Source organism: Vanessa tameamea, chromosome 30 (genome assembly GCF_037043105.1).
Source record: "Vanessa tameamea isolate UH-Manoa-2023 chromosome 30, ilVanTame1 primary haplotype, whole genome shotgun sequence".
Lineage (NCBI taxonomy): Eukaryota > Metazoa > Arthropoda > Insecta > Lepidoptera > Nymphalidae > Vanessa > Vanessa tameamea.
Window position 1 is genome coordinate 1,858,396 of NC_087338.1, and position 22,079 is coordinate 1,880,474.

Here is a 22,079-nt window from a genome sequence, read left to right on the forward strand (position 1 = left end):
CTGAAACGGATGAGCCCGAAATTGTATCGAGTCTTGTATCATTCATGAATCGTCTCCAAATCGGCTAACACGTCTACTATTAAACAGTTTAGTTTATAAATTTGGTTTTAAAAAGTTATTTTTGCGATCCGAAATCAAGAATTCATTTTTTACTATATGTCGACAAAATTCCCTTTTTGTTTGCTCAGATTTTACGAGCTTTGTTAAGTGTATCATAAATAATTAAAATATATATTTCGTAACATGCAAATATATATAAAATAATTTCCTCTAATCTTCAGTTATGATTCGACACTAACACGAGTATCTTTCATTTGGTATATCTTATATTAGCACTCAAACTGACTTGCGATCACTTGTGACTGACGTATAAATAATGCAACTTGTCAGATTTAGTGCCCGCTTTTGTTTCTATATCAGGAACTCGTGACTAAATTTTAACCGGTCAATTTAGGTTGCTAGAGTTTTGATACTATCTTAATAAGACAGATTATAATATAGAATAATATTTTTCGATTTCGTATCGTATTTTGCGAATTGAGTTCGACAATGAATATTGAATAGAGTAATAGTAACGTTCAAATATTTAAGAAATATCAACATGTGTTAAATATTGTCTGTGTCTGAAAATGTAAGTATCTAAAAGACAAAAAAAAAAGAAAAAAAAAATGTTTTCGAATCCTCGTGACTGAGCGGGAACTTTCATAAAGTTGGTTCCGAGAACTGAAACTTGGTATAGTCAAGCTCATTTTCTGGGTCAATATTACATCTTTATTCCAGGAATTGAACAGGTTTCCGAATATATCTACAAAAATATAGTTATAAATCAACACCACAAGTTGTTACATAAAAAAAATAAAAAAACGTAAAAGTGACGTTAAAAATCGAACTCGAAAACGAGACACGATAAAATATCCCGAAGCTTTCAACGCAACAAATTCAAAGGAAAAATATTGCCCGCATCAATTTCAATCCAAACACTAATAAATTGGCATCTCTCAACGACGTACTCGCACACAGCTAGACAGTTTATTAATAGCGAACATATTTTGTAAATCTCGACTTAAGATTCACCCTCTGAATTCAGTCCGTCGTGTGTCGCGATGCGCGGCGCGCGGGAAATTTAAAAAAAAAACTGTCAGTGTCAAAATGAGTTACAGTTCTATATACGATAATAACTACGAAAAATATAACTACGAAAAAGTGGCGAATAAAAATGATTGTTGTGATAAAGAATCGATTAATAGTCAGAGTGTCGAGTTGAAAGAGGAAGATCACATCCAGCACGTGCTGGGACCGAGTAGGAGGTGTTTGGTCTGGGCTTGTAAGGCTTGCAAGCGAAAAACAGCGGCTGTTGATCGGCGAAAAGCGGCGACGCTACGCGAACGACGGAGGTTACGGAAAGTAGGTTCTATTTGACAGTTTAAAACGGTTTTCTTGTTTGAATATCATATCATATTTGGTAAGACTGAAGTATTAGTAACGTTTGAAGTTAAGTTATAGCTGCTTATGTTTTTTATACTTATCTTTTAAATATTTTCATGATTTTATTTAATTAAACGCGTGTGAAGACGGTGTAACTTAAGAACTTTACTTATACGTTACGTCTAAATCAAATCAAATGTATTTTATTCAAGTAAACTTTACAATAAAGTGTTTTTGAATCGTTAATCTTTAAATTCAACCACCGTTTCGAAAAGATGCGTATCGAGTAGAAACGGAAAGAAACTCGCATAGCTGCTCTTTTCAAATAAACAGATTTATGTAACCAGAGCCTAAATCCAGACGTCTTCTCTAAAAAGTCTTATTTTCATGAATAAGATTTATTGATTAAAATTTGGTCTTAATAAATTGATTATATTTTTTGGTATCTTATGATATATGCGTATACCATTGCCCAAAAAACGCTCTCTGGACCGAATGTAAATATATAAAATGGCTATTTTAACACTTCTTTTGTCAAAATTGTACCAAATAATATTTTGAATTATTTGGTGGTAGGGCTTTGTGCAAGCATCTATGCGCTGGTAAACACTCATCACATATTCTAACGCCAAACAACAGTACTCAGTATTGTTGTGTTCCGGTTTGAAGGGCGATTGACTGTGACTACAGGCACAAGTGACATAAAATCTTAGTTGCCAAGGTTGCTGGTCGTTTTTGTATTGAATGGTTAATATTTCTAACGGCGTCAATGTGTATGGATATTAGTTATCACTTACTATCTGGTAAATTTTCTTAAGTAATAGTGATGACATTTAATTTTGCATAACCTAAACTAAAAGGTATGTCTCGTAGTTCCTACATTTGAAAGCCAATTTCAAAAGTATTATGAACATTATCGATTATTTAAATCGAGTAACCGCTGAAGTCCCATTGATACCAAAAGGCCGTTTTCGTCCTAACAAGGTACGGAATATATACCATAACACATTCCATTCTGTAAAATTATTTATCATCCAACCCAAAATCTAGTATGAGTTGGTAAATAAAGTTACAGAGTACAAATGTATCAAGAACGAAATCTGGCATTCCACACGATATGGAATATAGATCAAATAAAACGAATATCTTACATACAAACTTTTGCTTGCAATTAAGTGGGAACTTACTGCCAAAAACTTAAAAATCTTTATTCAATTTACCTACTTATTGATTGTCAAGAAAAAACCTACCACCGGTTCGGATATATCTCCATCTAATGTCACACACACATTTGCCTTTGGTGTATATTCTTGTTATCTGGAGTTTGTTCGTGTGATTTGCTTGCATCACAATCAAAATTTCAGAACAATTTTCATTTGTCCTCTATCTTGTGTCAATTTTCGTCTTGTGTTGTTGTCGTATGATCTTAGTTGGATTGAAGATTGCTTGCCTGGTCTGGATGGTATTAAGTCAGCTCAATGATCAATGGATCACCATTTTAAGTTTGTCAGTCCAGAAACTCTTGGGTAGTCACCGTATTGTTAAGTTTTAGATCGTTTTAATGATCCAAGTATAAAACAATATGAATATTGGTCATAGCGCGGGGCAGTATTTAATACAAGTAAATAGGAATTTCAGGTTCGAAGACATATCTTTGACAATACCCACTTGTCAACGTTGGTTCCATATACTAGTGCGAAGTTTTAATCTTTGCCTTCATACTAACTAATAGACATTAGAACTAAAAATTTAGGAAAAAAGCCAAATAAACAACATTTGACAGCAAATTGATGCGATATCATTGGTCGAGAGCTTGATTAATCTATGATATTCACTATGGATTTTCAAAATAATGGCGTTTTGAACGTCGACGAAACTGCTAACAGAATTTTGGAAGTAAAATTAAAGTGGAAATAATTGGTTAAGTATTTTAAATAAAGATATATTAATCATAAACTCTTAATAGTGCACAATATAGCTGAGTTATAAGCAAATCGCATGAAATAGGAAAATCTAAGCTTTGTTTATCTTTTTTCCTACTTCCATTGGAAAAAGGCTATACGAACATTAGGATGTACGAAGTGTTTCAACGACTTAAAAAATAGAGGGACTCCGTAATTTATCAAGCAATTTGCAAAATGCTTATTTTATTTTGGGTATAATTCCTATTCGGTCAAATTTAAATTTGGAATCTAATGGTGAAAAATAATCTAGATATTTAACATGTACTTTTTTTGGGGATCACGTTTAATTTAAAATTGATTATCTTAGAGTATCACTTGTAGTCGGTTTCTTTTTTGTTAAAATTTAATATTATTTTTTAATAATTTTTCGTAACGGAGAGTCCGTTTTGTCCGTGTTTTCGCGCTATTTTCGATAATATTTTCTTGATCGAAGTTCTAATTCTTGTATTATATTCACGAATCACGAATTCACGAGTTTTTGTCGCCACGTTTAGTTCTCATAACTCACAACTAATACACATCAAATAGTATTACTATTCTCATTTAGGTTACCTGTTTATGTGACAGCCGTGGATTGTTTACTATATGTAATATATGTTGTATTATATATTATAGTATTCCTTGTGCCTATAATTACACTATACCCTGTTCAAGTTAGCTTGACTTGTTTATCTTTTTGACAGACGGACTAGTGATGGGAAACAGAAAATATAACATATATAACAGTCGATGGAACGATGGAATGCGTAATTCAAATATGAATTAAATATATTTTTTTACCTTATTTTTCTAAAAAGAGTTATATCAGCTAAAGAGACCCCAACTAAAAGGACCCCCGTTCGTAACAATGACTTTAATAATTAATTTATGTAATCGATATTTGTAGCTGCCTGTCCTTCGTGTCCCTACCGTCCGACCGATGTAACATTATACAAGCGTCTATTATTTTCAGTGTTTCTATTTAAATTTTACTTAGAAGCACTAAAAAATCTTAAAATTTTCGGATAACGCTTGAATATTTAGGAATTTTGTATTTATATATATATTTTTACAATTTTTAAAATCAATAAATTAAGAAAATAATATGTTCGTCATTGCAAAGTTATGTCGATCAGAAAAAAATATATCTGTCAAAAAGATCAAGCTAACTTGTACAGGGTATAGCTTACTTATTTTCAAACTTGATATGATAACAATCTATACGAATATTATAGAGAGGTAAAATTTGTTTGTATGTAAGGGATAATTCGGAACTAATGATTTAATTCTAAAAATGTTTTTACTGGTAGGAAGATACACTATTTCTGAGTGTACATTATATGTATATCATTAGTTTTCTTTCTTGAAAACTAAAAAACAAAACCACCCCCTGTTTTAGTCCAAAAATGCGGTTGTTTTCTAAAGATGCATTATTAGTGCACCTCCACACCATTTATAGAGCATACATTTAAAATTTCAAGTATTGAAACCCTTGTTTTACCCCCTTAATTACACCCTATAAGGAACCTACCTGCCAAACTTTTTTTTTTATTTATATCCTAAACTTCTCTAAGGAAAAAATGTGTTTGTTAATGATCGGAACTCTAGATCTACTGAACCGGTTTTGATAATATTTTCAACATTAGGAAGTTTATTTATCCAGAAGCGACATGGGATATATTTTATTTTAATAATACATTTAGCTTGTCATAATGGTATTTGTGAAGTTCAAACTGAATACTATTACAATAGTATTAACTGAGTTTTTTATGAGGAAAATAACTGGTCCTTTTTCAAAATGATATTTTATAATAGTCATGATTAAGTTTATGTTAAAAAATTTAGATAATACTATGAAGAAATATAGAAATATACAGAAGCGATTTCTCTACTAGATAATTATATAAATTAATATTATATATATATAAAGTACATATAGAAAAGAATTATTAACATTATAACGGTAGGATCTTAAACATATATATGAAAATTAAAAATAGTTACTGTATAAATCATGGCTGCGTGAAACAGAAGCAAGGATGCTATCAGCAGTTCTCCGTTAAATCGCAATAAAGTTCAGTTTGTATTCTGTTCAAAAATTCGAACAGAATGTTCAAAAATTCGTAAAGAAAACAACTCTAAATGCTCTATTTTAGAAATTAAATTTATAACAGAGATGTAATGGAGCTCCCTAAACGCAATCGAAACTATCGGATATCCGAATAAAAAACTATCCGCAACCGTAACCAAATCCGATGAAAAAAAGTTTATTATAATTTTGCATGGTAATTCCAAATAATAGCCTACGGATAAAGTAAATTCGTTACCTAGTAATATTCTCTTTTACAATTTCTAAATAATTTAAAATCATATTAGTAATTAAAGTTATTGTAATTGGTTAATCCGAAATATTTTCGTATCCGTAACCGTTTCTGAAACTGGTACAATATCATTCATATATCCCTATCCATATTCAGATTCGAAATTACATTCCATTAATATCCTGATTTATCTGTTGGAAGTCTTATTCCAATGTAATATAACTTAAGACGTGATACTATAAAATAACTAAACACCATCAAGTATTAGGTAGCAATGTCAATTTTATATTGATTAATTCTAATAAACTACCGTGGTGCAAAAAAATATAAACTTATCCAATACGGTAAGATGTTCAATTTGCAATGGGTTCTATTGGTCCACACGTTGGTCTAAAATAAAAGAAGCAGACAGATTTGCAATCTGCATATACTCGTGACCACGTCGGGAAATCCATAACATTGTGATTTTTAAGAAATTTTCTGGCTCGGACAAACACTCTATAGAACCAACTTTCGCTGGCGATATTTCCGAACCGATATGATTTCGAAACCGTCAAGGAAACAGCCTGCACGCACGCTCCTACTGCTAAGGTAAGCAACCTACTGTTAAGGTAGTAACTTTACACCGGATGAGTGTCTTGTCAGTTTGCCGCGTTTTTCATAAAGAAAATAGCCACTATAAGGGGCAGAGAAATTTTTATTCTTCCCAACTATTCAGATGTTCTAAATTTAAATGACACATTCATTTGGTGCGTTATATACAAATGATAAGAGTATTTTTTTATAATGCGCGCGCATGTCTATTCATTGTTTCTAGGCAATTAAAGAATATTTTTTATTACGCCGAAGAAGAATTCCTCACGTATATATTTTTTTGTAAAATATTATAATAGTAGAAACTCTAATAAAATTTAAACGCGCGTTTAATTCTCAAATCGTCTCAGACGTTTATAGAAACTTATAAATAAGTTGTCGCATCACGTCCCCGGGATTACGGGATTATGGGAAATTCCGGTACGTGGCCGATACCGCGTGCCGGGATTAGTGTGTTCAAATAAATTGTCAAATCAGCATTAACCCTATCGTGGGATTAGGTTTGGGCGTTGTTTTTCGGTCGCCATTTTATTTTAATATAGTCGTTTAGAAATATTATTATTAAAACATTTTATTTTATAGACGGTAGGGCTTTGTGCAAGCCCGCCTGGGTAGGTACCACCCACTCATCGGATATTCTACCGCTAAACAGCAGTACTCAATATTGTTGTGTTCCGGTTTGAAGGGTGAGTAAGCCATTGTAACTACAGGCACAAGGGACATAACATCTTAGTTTCCAAGGTTGGTGGCGCATTGGCGAAGTAAGGAGTGATTAATATTTCTTACAGCGCCATTATCTATGGGCGACGGTGACCACTTACCATCAGGCGGCCCATTTGCTCGTCCCCCAACATATATCATATAAAAAAACCTGATAGTGTTTATTATTTTGTTTTAATTATAAGCTGCCGTTCTTTGCACGGTTACAAAAGGATCAATAGTAAAAGTTTACCAAGGTTCCGTACCCAAAGGGTAAAACGGGACCCTAATAAACGCTTCATAATTCAATAGTACCAAAAATTGTATTTCAATAAATATAGTTTGATATGTATTTGAAGTAATTCACTTGGTGTCAGAGCTTTGTGCAAGCCGGTCTAGGTTAGTTCCATATATTCAACCGCCAAACACCATTAGCCTTAGTATGGTTTTGTTTCGGTTTAAAAGGTGTGTTACCCAGTATAACTACATACACAAAGGACTTAACAACTTGGTACCTAGTTTGATGGCACATTGGCGGCTTAAGGAACTGTTTATATTTCTTTACGCATTACTAAGTTCAATATGATATAAGTAGTTAAGTGTAAAAGTTTTGTATTATAAATATATATATATTAATCATAAACTCCTAGTAAGTATATCATAGTAGTATATAAGCCGAGATGGCCCAGTGGTTAGAACGCGTGCATCTTAACCGATGATTTCGGGTTCAAACCCAGGCAGGCACCACTGAACTTTCATGTGCTTAATTTGTGTTTATAATTCATCTCGTGCTCGGCGGCGAAGGAAAACATCGTGAGGAAACCTGCATGTGTCTAATTTCAACGAAATTCTGCTACATGTGTATTCCGCCAACCCGCATTGGAGCGGCGTGGTGGAATATGCTCCAAAAACCTTTTCTTCAAAGGGAGAGGAGGCCTTTAGCCCAGCAGTGGGAAATTTACAGGCTGCTAATGCTAAAAAAACTCCTAGTAGTGCACAATATTGCTGAGTTATTAGCAAATCGCATTAAATATGTAAATCGATGCTTTGTTTATCTTGTTTCCTTCCATTGGAGCCTATGGGTACATGTGTCTATAACCATAATGTTATGTGTAACATATTAAAGACATTTCATTTCTTTTTTTAATAATATCTTTAGTTTCCTGTTTTAAATCTCCTTCCTCTTAAAAAAAAAACTTTTTTTAGTACTTTTGTGGATTGGTACATTTTTAAAAACACCATCGAATTGTAATATAATCTTTAAATATACGACACGTTCACGAAATTATAATTAAATATTCAATAAAAAATTAATAGCATATATTGCTTGGCAAAAGCATGATCCTACTTAAATGCTCGGTCGGTTAATAAGCTAGCTCCGAATGTAATTTGACGTGACAGCTCCCTTTCACGTGACAACGACCGTTTAAAGTGCTATTAGGCGGAGTGACAGCTCACAGTTAGCCCTTCAACAGATAAAATTAATATATTTTTAAATGGCGTACGCAGATCGAACTAAAATTTATAATCTGTATTGTGTTTTTACTCAGTGGTTGTAGGGTTTTGTGCAAGCCCGTCTGGTACGTCGGTCGGAGATACCTGTCTATAAAACAAAAGCCGACGTCAGTGTGTTAATTACCATATTATAAATTATATTATTCAAACTTTACTTTGTAGTAGTGTAGAAAAGAGGATACGTAATTTTTTATTGTATATGTTCGCCCGGGTTTACACAGATACAATAAGGGTGTATATACAACTTTTAGATAAAAAACAAACATAAAAATATATTATACCTCCGTGGTCGAGTAGTGTGTACACCGGTTTTCATGGGTGCGCTACTCTGAGGTCCCGGGTTCGATTCCCGGCCGAGTCGATGTAGAAAAAAGTTCATTAGTGTTCTATGTTGTCTTGGGTCTGAGTGTATGTGGTACCGTCGTTACTTCTGATTTTCCATAACACAAGTGCTTTAGCTGCTTACATTGTGATCAGAGTAATGTATGCGATGTTGTCCAATATTTATTATTATTATTTATTTATTATTGCTTTTTCCGATTTGAATTCTCGGTTTTTATCCACTGTAATATGCATGTATTATACATATAAACCTTTCTCTTGAATTGATATAATTATTCATGAAAACCGCATTAAAATCCGTTGCGTAGCTTAAAAGATCTAAGCGTACAGACGACGGGAAGCGTCTTTGTTTTATACTATCTAGAGATAGAGTTCTCTATAAATATTTTAAGATAAAGTCGCCTTACGCCGGTGTCTGTATGTACGCTAACTAGTTCTTAAACACTCAACAAATTTTAATGCTGTTTAAACTAATACAAAGAACGATAAAAAAGGAAAGTAATGTAAATAATCTTTATATCCTTGGATTGAGAACAGTAACATCAATTTTAATGAAACTAAATTAATTCTGCGGCTTCGGTCTGGGCACATCCCATGCAATACGTTTGCATTTCTGATGCGGAAAAAAACATCTCCGAACTGCACAACTTGTAATGTACGTGATGATCTTTTGTACGTATTGATGGAATGTGCTCAGAACGAATCAGTTAGAACTACACTTAATTTAGATATAAAGTCTGTTGGACAATGCAATGTCATTCTGGCAGATCCAACGTCAAATCTCGCAAAAATGTTGTCCAAATTAAGTCATAGACCTGTGATTAATTAAGATAGTTTTAAGTTTAAAATATATTATTTTTGTATCCTCCTAAGAATCCTCAACCAGGGCGGCATGTTCGCTTATGCAAAAACGCCCTTGCCCTTTAATTTTGTTTACGTTATTCATTTTGTTTTTTTACACAGCCGTTCCACCGCTCTCTAACCGGCCACTAACTATTTTCCGCTATCTAAAATTAATTATTTGCTAAATTGTAACAATTTAGTAAATTGCAATCAAGAATCCTCTTTAATTTTCTGCACATCTACGACGTGGAACCAGCTTTCGCCGGCGGGTATTCCGAACCGATACGACTTGGGAACGTTCAAGAAAAGAGTATACTCATTCCTTAAAGGCCGGCAACGCAACTGCAAGGCCCCCGGTGTTGCAGATGTCCATGGGCGGTGGTGGTCACTTTCCATCAAATAAGTATGTAATAACATAAAAAAAAGCTTTATAAATTTCTTGCGTGTAAGACCGCAGGTTTAGGTAGTAAACAATAAAAGCTGAAAATGTTTTCGGATAATGAAATGACAAAATCTATTTCTGTCGAAATAAGTGTTTTAACTTAACAACAATTTAAGCGTCAACTATATTTAGCTTATAACAATCCGGATGAAGTTGTCCCCAGAGTGTTGGGGCATTTTGAAGAGATTTAAAGTGCTCTAATGCAGTGTTGCCATTAGACGGATACTTAATTTTAACCAGATTTGTTGGAAACGAGTTGTGTGTTTATAATTAAATGTAAATTTGTTTTTTTAAATATATTTTCTCGTGTGACAAATATCTCCTACACTAATATTATAAAGAGAAAAAATTGTTCGTTTGTATGTTGGGAGTGATCTCGGGATATAATGATCTAATTCCAAATTTTTTTCATTGGTAGAATGTGACATTTTTTTTGTTATATATATATATATATTGGAGTAAATTATTTTTAAATAATAAAATTTCCTTTATTCAAAAAACATCGCCCATGTAAAGCGGGAGCAGGTTTCTAGTATTCTACAAATATATCGTTGTATAAAAGGTCATTTTACAAATAACATTCTGTAGATCTACTGAATGTTTAATTTATTAAAAAATATATAAAATAATGACCAAAATTTACTACTGTTAAGAGTGTGTCATATTAGTAAAAGTAAAATTGTCTATGTATAAATCTCATTGTCTTTGATTAGTGTATAATTGACAGTGCACCGGAAGGCCCTTAGAGGACTCTTCAGTAATAATCAGTAGGTATACACTTAATGTGAATAGTAAACAAAATAAGGACTCAATAATGATAATTATACAATTACATTTATTTAATACCCTTTGAATTACAATAAAACATAATAATATTTGTGTGTGTGTGACTTGCTGGTGATGAGAGCAATTGTGGGGATTCCCCACAAAAAAAGGTACCCGCCGTCTCTTTGTGGGATGTCGCAGGATCGCTTACCCACCATGACTCTCCGACTATCGGCATACCTCGGCGTCGGCCTGTAACTCGTAGAAGAAAACCCGAGGTACTGATATCCCCTGGCCCCAGCGACATCACAACAGGGAAAAAGGAGCGCATAAATCCGACTTCTTCTACCCGGAAGACGTATAACTTACATAATCTTGGTTAAACCCAAAATAAATATACTTTTACCAAAATATTAACCAGAATTACAAACAATATTAATATCAAAATACAAATTAATAATATATATATATGTATAATATATATTTAAATAAGAATTATTAACATTAAGTTCTTAATACAAATATGAATTAAAATTAATTACTGTATAAATCTTGACCGCGTGGAATGGTGGCAAGAATGCTAGCAGCATTTCCCCGTTGAATCGCAATTCCGATCCTCTGGGCAAAAAACGAAACTTCTGTCACCAGTGGAGGCAATAAGGCGAGCTGTTATACTTTTGATGAAGCTTTTTGCACTACTACTCCAAAGGCCAAGTGTTTCAACAGCAAATGGGTGAAAAAAATATAAATTAATTAATATGCGACATTTGAAAACGAAAATAGTTTAACCAATAAAAACACGAATATACGGCTGACATTTTAATACATAAATACACACGCACGCCCCTCGAAGCGAAACATTTATTTTTATTTATACCAATGTTGTGTCTTTTCGTAAATGCCATTAAATATTATGATAGTTCCCCATAAATCTGTCCGGTTAACGTCAAATAATTTATTGATTGGGGTGGATTTATGTTACGTAATGTATTTTATAGTTGTAACGATTAAATTTACGAAATGTAAAAATTGTAACGATTAAGAGAAATAATGAAAACGAAACAAAAAAACCCATTAGAAAAACATTAACCGATATTTGGACGGTGTTTAGGGAACCTATGACATCGGTTTTCTTTTGAATTTATTTAGTTTTTCTGGTATTTCTTGGATACTAGGACAACCATTCACTTTGTGTTAGGGCTTCGTGCAAGTCCGTCTGAGTAAGTATTATATAAACAGTAAAAGTCATTATTGTTCTGAAGAGTTACTGAATCAGTATAACTACAGGCACAAGGGATACAACATCTTAGTTCCCAATCCGGGACATTGTCTATGTAAGGAACGGTTACTATTTCTTACAGCGTCAATGTCTGTGGGCGGTGGTGTCTACTTTCCATCAGATGGCCCATTTGCAAGTCCGCCTACCGATATCATACATTCATATACGTCAAGCTAATAAAAGCGTATTGAAAAGACGTAAAACAAAAAAGGACCAAATATTATACCTGTTGCACCCCGTCATTACAATTGCGTTAACAATATTGTTACCTCAGTAGGTTTAAGCTTGATGTAAAATTAATAGGTTATTAAACGCAATTATATATTGCCACTCGGACTGAAATCCTGAATATGCGCGATTAAACAAGTTATTTTTATACGACAGTTATTAGAGATAGATTTATTAATAGCGTTTGAATATTAGTGACACATTATACTTAAACGATCAAGATGTACATAATTATGGACTACATTAATAGCCTGTAAATTTCCCACTGCTGGGCTAAGGCCTCCTCTCCCTTTGAGGGGAAGGTATGGAGCATATTCCACTACGCTGCTCCAATGCGAGTTGGTGGAATACACATGTGACAGAATTTCGTTGAAATTAGACACAGATGCAGAGCACGAGATGAATTATACACACAAATTAAGCACATGTAAAATTCGGTGGTGCCTGCCTGGGTTTGAACCCGAAATCATCGGTTAAGATGCACGCGTTAACCGATGATTTCCGGTTCAAACCCAGGCAGGCACCACTGAATTTTCATGTGCTTAATTTGTATTTATAATTCATCTCGTGCTCGGCGGTGAAGGAAAACATCATGAGGAAACCTACATGTGTCTAATTTCAACGAAATTCTGCCACATGTGTATTCCAGCAACCCGCATTGGAGCAGCGTGGTGGAATATGCTCCAAACCTTCTTCCAAGGGAGAGGAGGCCTTAGCCCAGCAGTGGGAAATTTACAGGCTGCTAATGTAATGTATGTGTATGTAACGCTCTATGCAAGTCCGTCCGGTAGAGACCCCCCCTTTATTCTATCGTCAAACAGTAATACTCAGTATTGTTGTGTTTTATATGAAGGCTGAGTCAACTACAAGCACAAGGAACATAAGATCACAGTCCCCAATTTTCCATCTTAGCAACATGCAGCCATGTTGCAGGAGCAGCGTGGACTAAGCCCAAAATATTTTCAAAAGAAGAGGAGTTCTTAGCCCAGTCGCGACGAGTATACTTATTTATGTCAGTGTCAGTATTTCTGAAGTTAATAAATAATTCGTAATTACTCATTGGTGCTGACCCAGGTTTCAACCAGCGATCTTCGGTAAATACACTTATTCTAGCCACTGGGCCATCTTCGCTCATTCTCGTCCACATAAATATGTCTATAATAAAACGTCTGTCCGTGTATTCAGTTTTTATAGTTGTCAAAACAAATTTTTATTTGATCTCTGAATTATGTCGCTTGTATTAAACGACTCGGAACTAATAAGTCTGAACTAATTTTAAGACGGTCGGTCTGATTTTTTATGCTTTCGCTCAATGACGACGTTCACAGAACTGTAAAGTTTTTAAGCATCAATTAATATTATTTATTAAAAGATTAATTATAAATTTATTAACTTAAACAAGACCTTACCAAGTTCGCACGAAAAAACAGAGGTTTTAAGAAGAAAGTCCATATAGTATAGGCAACTGGAATCAGGGACTCAGACCGTATATAAATATATATACCTAGATTACATGTATTCAATATTTATATAAAACTAAAGTATTTTATACTAATATTATAAATTTGAAAGTGTGTTTGTTTGTTACGCTTTTATCTCTTAACTATTCAACCATCTTCATCATACTTACTATACGGTACTTGGTGGTAGGGCCTTGTGGAAGCCCATCACCAGCTGGTTAGGTACCAACCAATTATCAAAAATTCTACCACCAAGCAGCAATGCTCAATATTGCATTGTACCGGTTTGAAGGGTGAGTGAGCCAGTGACTAGCACAAGAGACATAACGTCTTAGTTCCCAATCTCCACGGGCGATGGTGAACACTTAGTATCAGGTGGGCCGCTTGTCCTTGTCGTCGGTCTATAGTGGCGGAGTTCGTTTTAAATTAAATAATTGTTAAAAGTAAAATCTATAAGAATCAGGCAAATAATTACAGGATATATCATAATATATATTATACGAGCCGAGATGCCCCAGGGGTTAGAACGCGTACATGGGAAGCACCATTAAATTTTCATGTGCTTAATTTGTTTTTATGATTCATCTCGTGCTCGACAATTGAAGGAAAATATCGTGAGTAAACCTGCATGTGTCTAATTTCAATGAAATTCTGTCACATGTGTATTCGACCAACCCGCATTGGAGCAGCGTGGTGGAATATGCTTCTCACCTTCTCCTCAGATGGAGAAGTAGTGCAGCAGTCGGAATTTCAGTTTTAGGCTTTTACCATATACTATATATGATATATATATATCTTTTTCCAGGTGAACGCAGCATTTGAAGAGCTCCGGATACGCGCCAGAGCGGGCAGCGGGCGACTACCGAAACTAGAAATACTTCGAGCGGCCATACAACACATTGAAAGATTGCAAGCAGCGTTAAGAGCAGCTGCCGTGAGTTCATTCATCAGTTGATCTGGATATCTGTACTGATATATAAATGTTTTAGGGATTAGTCGTAAAATGTTTTTCCCTGGAGCTTGCTTTATACTAAATTTTATTAAATTCAGTTCTGTGTTCCGGCTGTGAAAGAGCAACAGACAGACAATTATTTTCGCATTTATAAAATTAGTATAGATATTATTAGCTTAGCTCGGGAAAAATAAATAAAACTAAACAACTGCGGTTTATCCTTAACGTTTCATATAACATATAACTTTTTTCATAAACGTTGGTTTATAATTTATTGTGTTTAAGTTTCCATCGATTCTACCGTAGCTCGGCACGAAATTATCATTTGGAACGCACTTTCTGAACGCACCCGTATACGTCAAACATGGCCGCCCGTGAATTGTCATGTCATTGAATTTTAAGGATTTAATATCAAAATGTCTCGATTCAATTAATTTTGCGGATGTATGCTGCCGACTAAAGTATCGTAATTTTTTAGCGATCTATAATTGCGGATAGGTTTCGATCGGGTCTTATATATAGTTCTTCAACAACGTGTACACTGATTAAAGTAATATAATAAAACAAAAGTAAAGTTCTATTCTAAGTGTCACAATTACTCAAAGAGAACACAGCATGCGCCAAAAAATATAATCAAATCGAAATCTTTATTCTTCTTTATTAGTTAGAAGGTATTACTTATAAGAACAATTTAATTCAGTGGCCATTTTGAATGTTTTTTTTTTTATTTGTTGAAATTAGGCAAACAAACAAATGAGTCTTCTAATGGTGAGCATCCTTCTACACGGTCAGCGGCATTGTAAAAAATATAAAATATTTAATAGCACTGGCAATCTAAGGAATCACAACTGCTATGTCCCTTTTACCTGTAATTACAACACTAACCCTTTAAATCATTAAACGACAATACAAATAGTCACGGTACAATAAATGATGAGGATAGATACCTACCTACCTACCTACCTAGACGGTCTACACAAATTGCACAAAGATGTGCACAACATTGCAGCTTAATAAAATATGTACATACTATAAAATTCACACGCAAGATTCGAACACAAACTAACTGAAAATAAATAACATTTTGTAACAATATTGCCCCTTTTACATAGCTACAAAAAATTATATTAATGATATATTAAAAGTATATTAAACATGACAAAAATAATATAAAAAACACCAGACACAAAACCGTCTCCCATCCAATTATAATAAACCTATACAATTTATTCCGTGTACTCTATTTCCTGCACGAGCACAGATAAATAATCGGCGACGCGTATTAATGGCAATTTAACATCATGACATGCGTCTTTTCCTTTAGATGCAGACTATATTTAACATTATCTGTGGTGACAAATTGCGCGGGAATTGTTGTTTGAAATATTTTATACATACTATGTATTTAAAATATTATTTTTTAAACTGTATTTTATGTGAAAATATACTCTGTGGCGGATTTGGATGATACACGAGTCTTTGTAATAATCGAATCATATGCTTTTATGATGCTAGTATAAATAAATGTTAAAGTTTATGTTTGATTAAAATTTAGTGTCTTTTTTATAAATGTGTGTGGTCACCACCGCTCAAAGACAATAACGCTATAAGAAACATTGACAATTCCATACATGGCCAATACGCCATCTTGGGAACTAATGCTATGTCCCTTGTGCCTATAGAACTGGTCTATATGCTGGTCCACTCCCTTCAAGCTGGAACATAACAATACTGATTTCTACTGTTTGGCGCTAGAATATCCGATGTGTGGCTGGTACCTATTCAGACGGGCTTGTACTAACCACTAAGATGTTGTCTCTTGTACACGTAACAATGGCTTATTGAAATATTTTTAACTTCACTGGGAAACGATAACAAAAAATATTATTAAACATAGAATAATCACATGGAAAAATGTCAAGGAAAATTGCTTCTTATTGTAATTTCAATTAATCACGTCTTGGAATTCGTGTTTTATCACTGACGTGCCGACTTCAGACGATTAGAAATTATTCGAAAGCTAACATCAAAAGATGATGATCACCAAACCTACAAAATATTCCAGTGTCATTCAAATCTTTATCTATCTTTTTAAGACATAATAATCTATATTTATATCAATGAATAAAAAAAACTTTAGTTAATTTTTATTAATATCATTAATTTAAATTAAAACATACACTATGTTCATATAAATATAAACGAAGTGTCTGTCTGTGCATTTTATAAGTTGACATGGCATTTTGCAGGTTACCAATGCAAAAAAAAAAACATGAATTTTGTTTGAAAAGGCATTACGCGCTTACCACCGGACTACCCACTAAAAAACCCAGCTCGTCCCTCGCTTTCGCTTGCTACCGTGACGAAATGTGTGTCTATTACATTTGTTATCATTTGAAATAAAACGACTGTTTGGATCTTATATCAAATATTGATTTTTATAATATGTATACTTCGCTTTACTATATGTTATTGGACGAGACTACAGGTCAAACTTTACACATTTCACGAGCGATACGGAGTGCGTTCTTACGAAATAACATCACTGAAACCAGGGTTACGAATACGTATGTATGTCAGTTTTTGTCACGAACTAAATTGAAATGTCCTATAGATAGATATTTGAGCAATTAATATGAACGCATTTGACACATTGGTGCATTTTACACGTAATATATCAGTCAGCATATATGTTGCATGTCCGTCTGCGCGTTCGTCACGCACCGTCGACCTGTCCGAACACGTTTTGATACACATCTGATGTCATAGAGCAGATGGTGGTTTAGAAATGCCATCTGTCATTGCGGCTTACAACAATGTCGTACAGAGTAATTACAATTAGAATGATGAAACAGAGTAGTTATAATTAAAATTATGTAACGTTACAGCCTAATCAATTCCCACTGTTGGGCTAAGGATAATTCGGGTTGATGTTGAATATCCATTTGTTAGATTTTTTTTAAAGATGGAGGTGTCCTCACTACATTGCTTTAAGCAAACATATATTAAACACATGAATATTTAATAATGTTTTGGATTTGACACCGAAATCTTCTGTAAATATTCATTCATTCTAACTGGAACACGATTTAGTTGTGCACCGCCGACAAGAAAACTAAATCTTAAATATTATTACTCTAGTAGGCTCATAAGAACCCCTGAACAAATAAAATATTTAAATATTTTATACTAGTAATGTTTGAAACATTTAAACACAAAATAAATTAAATAATATTTGATTTAAAAAACGAAACGACTCCAAAAAATATGCTAAAAATGCGATTCATGCGTTCGTCAGTAATTTTTTTGCTCTTAGAGTATATTATTTCTTCTAATTGAAATCAGGTCAAACGCAAAACATACCTGAACAAAAAAAAAAGACATAAATGAGTTCTGAGATCACAAACATTAAAAAACCCATATAACTGAATTTTTGAAGTCGATTATATATTAAACCGGTGATCGGACATGTTCCATAGTCAGAAATTCACCCTGATGCCATTTCCAGAACCTGTTCTGAGGTATATTTCGAGTACTAGAAATAAACGACAGTTCATCGTTTCATTTATATCGAGAAGTTCCTTTGCCTAATTATGCGGTTAATTTTAACCGAGCCTTAGTTTATTTTGTTAAATTTGAATCTCGAATGATAATTCTATTACGTTTTGAAAAGGTCAGATATTCTACCGCCAAATAACAGTACTCTGTATTTTTGTGTTCCGGTTAGAAGGGTGAGTGAGCCAGTGTAATCAGTGTAAACAGGCAAAAGGGACATAACATCTTAGTTCCCAAGGTTGGTGGCGCATGGGTGATGTAAGGAATGGTTAATATTTCTTACAGCGCCTTTGTCTATGGGTGGTGACTACTTACCATCATGTGGCCCAAATGCTCGTCCACCAACCTATGCTATAAAAAAAGGTTTTATGCCAGGATCTCAATTTCTGAGCCAGAAAAATACCTGCGGAACCATTTCGCTGTTAATAAATATAAGATGTGGTGACCAGGCCTTTTATAATCCACGTCCAACTAGGCCGTGTAGTGCTGAAATATAGCACTAATATAAGTTAGATACTAGTTGTCGTTCGCGGCTACACTCGCGTTGATTGTCAGGCGTTAGGCATAAAAAACTAGCCTATATCCTTCCTTGAAGTTCAATCTTGCTTCATACCAAATTTCATCAAATTCAGTACAGTAGTTTGCCCGTGGAAGAGCAACAGACAGAAAGACAGAGATACTTCCATATTCATAATATTAGTATACATTATGTTTTATAAGATATAAAATCAACGTTTTGAAAGAAAGTTATAAAATCTCTTTAGAGAAATATACACATAACTATTTTCAACTTGGCCTATTAAAAAATTTAAAGCTCAAAACAAAAAAAAAATCGATAAATACGGCATATTACTCAATACAAGATTATATTAATGGTAAAAATGCGTGGACTTAGTATTTGTTGACATCTAGGCAGGATATTTAAAAAAAAAGAATTGTTCACTGACATACTCTGTAGTTAATGTAGATTCTACCGAGAAGAACCGGCAAGAAACTCAGTAGTTACTCTTTTACAACATCTAAAAATACAGTTATGTTAGTTAAATAAATGCTCAGCAAACATAAATACTTAGCGTAGAACTGAAACATCATTGGCGTACAGACACCGTTCGTAATGTTCCCATAGACATCTCATCAACTGGGGTCGTTCCCAAAAGCCTACAACGCTGCCTTTATGTTCCTCATCACACTGGTCATTTACTTCAAAAGGCAGTCAATAATTGCCGCCATCTCATCTTAAACCATCACCTACCCCCGTGTGCTTAACATTTCGTTACCGTTACGTTTAAGAAAGTGAAATAACAATTTAATAATATTAATGGTTTATCAAGTACTTATTATTATGACTTGCCGTCAATAATTGCACGAATTTTTCTCCAGACAATACCCAGATATAAATGTTTATGAAACCTGAAAGAAAACATACTCCTACAAATAGTGGCCATATTGAATAACTGTAATTAAATAAAATTATGGGAAATTTCATGCAGACAGATGACAATGAAACTTCTCCGCCGAACTAAAATACTACACGCTGCATTAACTTGGTTATCGCCCGTAAACAGGGCAGACATTAACCATCTACGCGCTCCAGGAATGTATCGGCGCTCTTTTATTTTCAACCAGGATCGGACTGGACTGGAAGGGCTCAGTTGGTTCCAGGGCCGTTTTTGACAGTAGAAATCGTGGTCGATCGTTCTTTTTCGTAGCAAGCGTAATTGTGATCTACGACCGAATCTAACGATGCCTAAGGCACAGTAGTAACTGTATGCAGCACGGCAGGCAGGCGACTTCAGTTCTCGACGCACCTCTAATTTGGCCCATAACACTCAACGGCACTAGCCATAACATTTTAACATTAACAGCCTGTAAATTTCCCACTGCTGGGCTAATGCCACCTCCCCATTTGAGGAGAAGGTTTGGAGAATATTCCAATTCGCTGGTCCAATACGGGTTGATGGAATACACATGTGGCAGAATTTCGTTGAAATTAGACACATGCAGGTTTCCTCACGATGTTTTCCTTCACCGCCGCGCCGAGCACGAGATGAATTATAAACCTAAATTAAGCATATGAAAATTCAGTGTTGCTTGCCTGAGTTTGAACCCGAACTAATCTGTTAAGATGCACGCGTTCTAACCACTGGGCCATCTCGTTTAGCCATAAATGTAAAATCAGCTACGAGTTGAGATATATAAACATATCCATTAATGATAATCATATTATTATTAATTTTGAATCACTCTCAAAGTTGAATGATGCTTAAAATTGACGTTTTAATATGCGGCGTCTTAAATAGTTAAGTTGGACTTAAATATTTATTTGACGTTGCAGTATTCGACCGTGTGTGTAAGTGTGTTTTATAATTTAAGCTAAATTGTATAATTTTCTTCTACAGTTGGAGTCAGACAGCTGTAAAGGCTACGTGGAACCAGTCACGAAGACTCAGAGTGAAGTAAAGGACTCGAAAACGGACAGAGAGAAGCCATTCCTTAATGGTGAGCTTAAATATTTATATAAAATACTAATTGACATTATTAATATTAAATGTGTAGACATTCATGGGAGGGGCAAAATAAAAAGACTTTTTTTTAAAATTAGAATCATTGCCAATAGTTTAAGAATAGATCTTAGATCTGAGAATCGGTGAGAAATTTAGGATTTTTTTTAAATTTCAATGTACAATAATTATTTACTTTATACTTTATTGTACACCATAAAGAGAAAATAAATAAATACAACACGGATACAGCCTAAATAAAAGAGGCGTACAATTTTGGCGACCTTATCGCTACATAGCTATCTCTTCCAGGCACCGATTTCTGACCTGGAGGCTGAACGTATCGTTACCTTTGACTATTGAAATTTTGAGACGTTTAAAAACGTAAACATTGTACAATAAAAGACTTCTAAGTCTAAATAGTCGGGTAAAAGTAGTAAAAACTTTTGTTTTTTTTTTCTAATATTAAAAGTATGCCCAAATTTAATTTAATATTGAGTTAAGATATTTTTTTTTGTCCACCAGGCGAATCAACCACGTGTGGGCTGAACAGTTTGGCGCGATTAAGGTGTATCGTACAAGCTCTCGCTAAGGATCCGTGACATTTGTTAATAAATATAGTGTAATATTGTATAAGTATAAATCGGTGCTCAATAATATATATTTATTTAAAAATTACAGTGTCATTTTATTTTTAAAACCAAAAAAAAAAAAATTAATATATTCTAAAGGCATTCTGACATTCTTTTTTCAAATTAACAATTTAAAGTCGTTTGACGGTTAATCTTAAATAGAATATATTACAAAAAAAAAGTATTTATTTAAAAAATAAAATCCCTTTATATTTCCTAATATTAGATAAGAAGTTTACGAGAGTTAGAGAAAGAAGTTATTACTATATAAAAAATATATAAATATAATATAAAAAATAATGTACCTGGTGCTGCCCCGGGGTCCGACGGTACGACCAGGTATCATTACGATGTTGTCCTGGCCGTTTTTGATCAAGGCGGCCCATTTCAAGGGAGAACAGCCAGATACGTAGGAAAAATTATAGTTCACAAGTGTGTCCGCAACAGGTGCACTCTGTATCTCCTTATTCTCATAAACCAATGGAAAGGCAAATCCGACACGTGCGCAAAAAGTTCAGAAACAGGACCAGACTTTACGCGTTCTCCGAGGCACGGGAGTGTATACACTTCCAAATCCCAGACT

At 34.0% G+C, this 22,079-nt stretch overlaps 1 protein-coding gene across 1 annotated transcript; it reads left to right on the top strand.

Annotated features, from left to right (window-relative positions):
- Positions 1-1,045: 1,045 nt before the first annotated feature.
- LOC113391614 (transcription factor SUM-1) lies at positions 1,046-21,539 on the top strand. The gene is made up of 4 exons (XM_026627640.2): positions 1,046-1,404; positions 14,662-14,790; positions 20,763-20,862; positions 21,390-21,539. Exons 1-4 carry the CDS (start codon positions 1,150-1,152, stop codon positions 21,464-21,466), a joined length of 561 nt encoding a protein of 186 aa, XP_026483425.2. The 5' UTR covers positions 1,046-1,149; the 3' UTR covers positions 21,467-21,539.
- The last annotated feature ends 540 nt before the right edge of the window (positions 21,540-22,079 follow it).

Excerpts from the sequence above, each read along its gene's own strand:
- LOC113391614 (XM_026627640.2), top strand. The coding sequence starts at position 1,150 with ATGAGTTACAGTTCTATATACGATAATAACTACGAAAAATATAACTAC. Across the intron at positions 14,791-20,762 it reads CAGCGTTAAGAGCAGCTGCC|TTGGAGTCAGACAGCTGTAA; the intron begins GTGAGTTCATTC and ends TTTCTTCTACAG. Across the intron at positions 20,863-21,389 it reads AGAGAAGCCATTCCTTAATG|GCGAATCAACCACGTGTGGG; the intron begins GTGAGCTTAAAT and ends TTTGTCCACCAG.